This window comes from Hippocampus bargibanti, linkage group LG14 (assembly GCF_051943395.1).
Source record: "Hippocampus bargibanti isolate YZ-2025 linkage group LG14, ASM5194339v1, whole genome shotgun sequence".
NCBI classification, from domain to species: Eukaryota; Metazoa; Chordata; class Actinopteri; order Syngnathiformes; family Syngnathidae; genus Hippocampus; species Hippocampus bargibanti.
Genome location: NC_142747.1, coordinates 14,488,587 through 14,494,586, shown reverse-complemented (window position 1 = coordinate 14,494,586; position 6,000 = coordinate 14,488,587). Strand labels below are relative to the sequence as shown.

The 6,000-nt window shown below is 39.4% G+C and overlaps 1 protein-coding gene across 1 annotated transcript in view; it reads right to left on the bottom strand.

The window, feature by feature from the left end:
* Window positions 1-6,000, bottom strand: part of LOC148888466 (uncharacterized) — a 74,496-nt gene that overhangs the window by 141 nt on the left and 68,355 nt on the right. The window contains exons 98-103 of the mRNA XM_089013330.1: window positions 5,164-5,261; window positions 5,022-5,098; window positions 4,866-4,945; window positions 1,410-1,438; window positions 1,227-1,343; window positions 1-383 (exon numbers count right to left, since the gene is read on the bottom strand). The exon at window positions 1-383 is cut by the window's left edge and continues 141 nt beyond it. Of these exons, the coding sequence (XP_088869456.1) occupies window positions 159-383; window positions 1,227-1,343; window positions 1,410-1,438; window positions 4,866-4,945; window positions 5,022-5,098; window positions 5,164-5,261 (626 nt within the window). The 3' untranslated portion in view covers window positions 1-158. The remainder of the gene's footprint in view (window positions 384-1,226; window positions 1,344-1,409; window positions 1,439-4,865; window positions 4,946-5,021; window positions 5,099-5,163; window positions 5,262-6,000) is intronic.

Sequence of the window (6,000 nt, the reverse complement as noted above, 5' to 3'; positions counted from 1 at the left end):
AGCATGTGTGTACTCTGTGGTATGTGTGATCCCAGTGGCGTGTCAAAGTTTCAACTCTCTTGTGCCGAAACATGACTCTCAAGGTCACTCTTATCAAGTCGTCTGTCTCCGCTGGTTGCTGGCCTCGACTACGGCCAGTTGGAATACCCCAGGAGGAATCACAAATGTTCTGTGCCAGCACAGCTCTGTACCGGCGCCTGCTGAGCGGCGCTGCTGCACGTGTATGCCCCGGCACTGGATTGGCTTCTTTGCTGCTGCTGCTGCTTCTGCTGCCCGATGCGCTCCAATTTGATTTGGAGCTCATCGAGGCGCTGAGATATATAACGTCTCTTCAAATCCAGCAGGATTGTTCCATTACGGCTGAGGATTCCTGGAGCTGCCTTCTGCGACAGGACACATGGCACAGTGTGTGTTACTAGTAATGTGATTTTATTGTGGGGGTTGTTTGTTTGCTATGTGACTTAAATCAGTGATCTGTAAAAAGATGAGTGTTAGAAACAAAAATCAACATTAGTCCTTATCAACTTGAGGTACAAATGAACAATCTGATGAGATTCAATTCAAGAGTTTGAAAATGATGAATCATTCCAAGGAAACAACACAATTTCCAACATCTTACCTCAAAAACTGAGCATTAACTACTGTATTTTCTGGTGTATAAGGCGCACCCAAAAGCCTTGATTTTCTTCAAAAGATGACCCTGCGCCTTATATGCATGTGCGGCTTATATGTGAAGTAATATTGAGCCACAGCAGATCTCGCAACTACTCTCAGCAGCCAACGACTCAATTCCGCACCGTATAAAAAGTATTGCGTAACCCCAGCCTCTACAGTAGCACCATATAATCTGGTGTGCCTTATATTTAGGAATGTTTTATATATCTACATATTATATTTGGAACACTTTTTTTCATTCATTGAAGGTGCGACTTATAGTCCGATGCGCCTTATATATGGAAAAAAAATCTGAAAATAGACCATTCATTGGGGGTGCGGCTTATACTCCGGTGCACCTTATACACCGGAAAATATGGTACCTTTTACATTATCATGTAAAATATTTAGAGTAACCGTTATGAATTACTGTTGGCTTATAGTCCGGTGCACCTTATACAGTAGATGGAAAAAGTGCTAATCAAGACAGCACATATGAAAAAATCATCAGGATATACAGTATATGTGGAAGAATATAAATATGAGCAATGTGTAACTATCCATCTTTTTACCACAGATTGGTCTTCTTTATCTTTCATCGTGCTCACGCAAGCCCGCGCCTGCAGCTGTCTGCTGAGCTCCAAGAAGTCTTCGTTCATGCTATCTATCTCCTCTTGCACACAGGACATCTTGAAGAGAGCTATTTTTTTAATGGGCATTGACAATGACGATCATTTTGTCAGTAATATACGTACCTCCGTTGGAATCCCGGCTTGTGGTAAACCTGTAAAAATAGGCAGAAAAAAAAGGAACGTGAGAAGGCTGAAGACGCTAAGTCAATGATGGACGGAACCCATGGTGGAAGATACCATTGGTATAGATTTAAACGTGATTAAATACAGTGTGATCATCGCATATCTGCATATGGAAAAATCAGTAGTGGGCAGTGCATTTCAACACAAACTTTCAGTAGTGCAACATCTGAATCAATCCACAGCTGTGAGTGGGGTGGGATTTAATACACGTCCACTAGAGCATGTCACTAACCAGGAAATAACTTGACTTGAAGAAACTTAAAGGACAACCGACGTCTCCGGACAAGTTGTGTCCATACTTTGTAAAATGGCTTCAAATGATTTCTACTGAGCAGATTTTAAAAAGATTCCACCGCATATAGCTATATTTTACGTTTTAAGTCTCACGCTGAATATTCAGGAAGTCTTGTTTTTGAGTTGGTGACGAGTCCGTACGTGACGTCACTAAAGGACCCCCCTTGACCGTAAAAAAGACGCTTTGTAGCGGTCCTTCCATCACGTCTATGTATTTTGCTGTACTTTTGTTGTCTGGGGACCTCGTTTTGCACCCAAAAGCCGCCAGAAAGCCAGAAGAGGGCGTCCAAGCGCCATATAAGGAATTTATCAGCCTGTGGAAACGGATGTGGCCACAGGAGGTCGCCATTTTGTGCCTCTTTTTTTGGGTGAGAGATTTTCCCCCAATGTTGCCTCAAAATGGCATGAATAAATTATTTAATCGATTGCAAACATGTATGCTTTCCTCTTCAGAACTATTTGATTCATATTCATAACTGGATGTGTAACAAGAAAGCATATTCTCCGAATCTGAAGCCATTGTTTTGATTCACAAGCAATGCAAGATGTCTTGGCGTGATGTCACGAATTGAGGGCGGGACTTTCTGAAAATGTCCAAATCGCAGCTCAATTTTTCAACTCATATTTTGGACACTTTAAATCATTTTTATTGGTGTTTTGCATTTGACTAAAAATATCATACTGCGTGTTTTGGGTATTTTAGATGCTATAAAATGTTTTTCTGGTGTCAGTTAAAAAAACAAAAAAGTGACGTCGGTATAATACTAAACACATCTGGGAACAGCACAACAAGGGAAAGGTAATGAAAGGAAGCTGAAAGATATTTTGGAATTATTTAATACAAATTCATGGACAAAAAAATCTTAACATTAGTCTGTGCCCTGCTAGCCCACCATTGAGAAAAGTACATTTCGTACTTCACCTCAGGTCAATCCCACAGTACACTGTCATAATTGGGATGAAACCAATGTCTCTCATCCAAGATATTGTACCCCTGCCTTGGAACAAGAACTCTTTGGCTGAAGTAAGCGGATAACCATGACTTCAGGGACAGATTCTCTCCCCCAACATTCACTGGGGTCGAACCTCCATTTACAATCGCAAATGGATGTGTGTATTTGTTTGAAAGGCTCCATTGTATTTATCCAATTACACTTTTTTCCCCTCCACCTTGGTCTTTCGTCCTTGTCACCCTGACGAGAACCCAAGCATGGCTGAGGACAATGGTGCTTTCAGCAGCCTCACCAGTGTCAGAGTGCTATTTTCTTTTTTTTAATTCAATAGTAATTGATAAGATCAATTATAACGCAAGCAAAAAAACAGTCCTGATAATGAAATTACTTGGAACTGTTTTTATATTTTTTTTTTCCACACACATCTCAAGTGGGCAAATACTCAGACTCATCCAAAACCTGATGAGGATCAGGGCAATAGAAAACAGAGGAACGGATAATTGCCTTGGAGGTGTGACATATTTAATTCATGAGCTGACACAAGCGCCATTTAAAGGTTTTGTGCATACTTTTTATGATGAAAATGAAGTAAATTCCATCTTTGGTAAAGTCAAAATGAGCCTTATATGTCTTGATTTCAAAAATTCACAATTCCTTAGAAATATATTAATTTCAAAGTATTTTCATGAAATGAAGTAAACATATTGGATTACTTTCAATGAAGTGATCTAAGTGCTGCGTTACAGCTTCAGCTGTTGTTAAAGTGCTATATAAATCAATATGTATTGTATTGTATTGTATTGTATTGCTTCACATAGCCAATACATATTCTTCGTTCTACAAAGTAGAAGCGTCTACCATTATCCCACTGAAGGCTCATTAAATAATTAGTTGTTGTTTTTTTCTTGTCTGCGCTGTTATGAATCAATTCCCATTAGTTGTTGGATTTTTTTTAAGGTTGAGGAGAAACATTCACAAAGGAAACAATCCCCCGTACCCCAAAACAGAACCAACTGATTTTTGCTAATCAACCATGTGGATGTGAAGTCCTTTTATGTTTATCACTAACTCAGTGTGCATGTGTCTACGTGTACCGCAAGCCAATTTCACGACGGACTAAATTGATCCATTGGAAAAGCGAGCGGTTGAAAAAGGTGAGATCATTGCCTGCTGTGAGCATTGAAAAAAAAAAGCGAGGATGCTTGGTTAGCTTGACAAATAACCACAAGACATTTTTTTTTGCTGACGTACACCTTTTTTTATGAGATCAACATCCTGCTTGAAACTGCTAATTGCTGCAGTTTTTTTATTATGTTGTGATCATAGAGTCTGTTTAAAACAAAAAGGGAGGACAAGTGAGCCTGACTCAGCAAATACTTTACGCACCCAAAAGTATTTAACCCATGAAACCAATGATTTTCAATGTGTAACATTGGTTATACACGGGGTTCCTCATTATTGAATTACCATATTTTCTGGTGTGTGCGCTTTATACACGGAGTATGTGGCGCACCCCCACAGAATGGTGCGTTTTTAATTTTTACATATATAAGGCGCACCGGACTATAAAGCGCACCTTCAATGAATGAAAAACGTTTTCCAAATATAATATATAAATGTATGAACGTTTTCCAAATATAAAGCACGCCACATTATACGGCACTAAAGTAGTAAAGCTGTCGTTACGCAGTACTTCTACTAAGGAAAATTGAGTCGGTGGGTGCTGACATTTGTTGTGAGACCTGATTTGGCTCAACATTACTTCACGTATAAAGCACACCTGCATATAAGGAGCAGAGTCATCTTTGGAAGATAAGATATTATAAGGCTTTTGGGTGTGCCTTATACTGCAGAAAATACGGTAAATATTACATGTTTTGTTCGTTTTGGTTTTTGTTTGTTTTTTAAAATCCATTACATGTCGAGTAAAATGTAACTGTCATTGATCTTTGAAGAATCAACAATTTGCAGTTAATATTTTCAAATTATTTGTTTTTGAACATCCATTAACTCATTCACTGTCAGACGATGTGCAATTTTTTTTTCCAATTGTTTACCCTTCATCTTTATTACAAATTTCAACAAATGGGTTTTTTTTCTGAACAGATGGGATTTTTTTGACCATTGCTTTTGTCTTGGAGGCACTCACCTGTCTGAATCTTCTCAGTTGTACTTTGCGAGAGATTTTCAAAGAGCTCCTCCAACATACGATACTTGTATTGTTCCACTCTGAAAGTGAAAAGCTCATAGCATTTTTTTCCGTGGAAACCCGACTCCTGTTTTATTTTTGAATTTTCAAGCTCACCTTGCATCTAATAGATGCTCAGTGAAGTGCCCTCCTTTGGGAACTGTGATGTTGGCAAATTCTTCATTCAGTGTACCCTGGGGGCAGAGTGATCCAAAGAAATATGAATATCAGCCATGACATTGAAATGTCAAATACGAACCTCTGCTGTGCTCTGTTTGAAAGACATGTTGAATAGTTGGAGACTCAAAGCTGAGACCGCATCGTGAAGAGCCAGCATGAAGCTCTGGGCGTCATTTCCTGGATTAAAGACAGAAGTGAATGCAAGAATGGGGTCATGACGTTTTGGTCATTTGGAATTGAAGTGGAGTAATAAATGGGAAAATAAGGTTAATGGACAACCAACATCCCCGGACAAGTTGTGTCCATAATTTGTAAAATGGCTTCAAATGACTTCTCCTGAGCGTATTTTACAAAGATTCCACCGCATATAGCTATATTTTACGTTTTAAGACTTGCGCTGAATATTCAGGAAGTCTTGTTTTTGAGTTGGTGACGTGTCTGTACGTGACGTCACTGAAGGAAGGCCCCTGACCGAAAAAAAGACACATTGTAGCAGTCCTTCCATCACGTCAATGTATTTTGCTGTACTTGTTTAGTCTGAAAACTTTGTGTTGCACCAAAAAGCCGCTAGAAGAGGGCGACCAAGCTCCATGGAAGGAATTCATCAGCCTGTGGAAACAGGCTGATTCATTCCTCACAGGAGCTTGGACACCATTTTATTGCTTTTTTTGCTGATCCATTTACCCCCAATATTGCCTCAAAATGGCACGGAATAAATTATTTAATCGATTGCAAACATTTATGTTTTCCTCTGCAGAACTATTTGAATCATATTCATAACTGGATGTGTAACAAGAAAGCATATTCTCCGAATCTGAAGACATTGTTTGGATTCTCCAGCAATGCAATATGTCTTGGCGTGACGTCACAAACTGGGGGCGGGACTTTCTGAAAATGCCCAATTCGCAGCTCATTT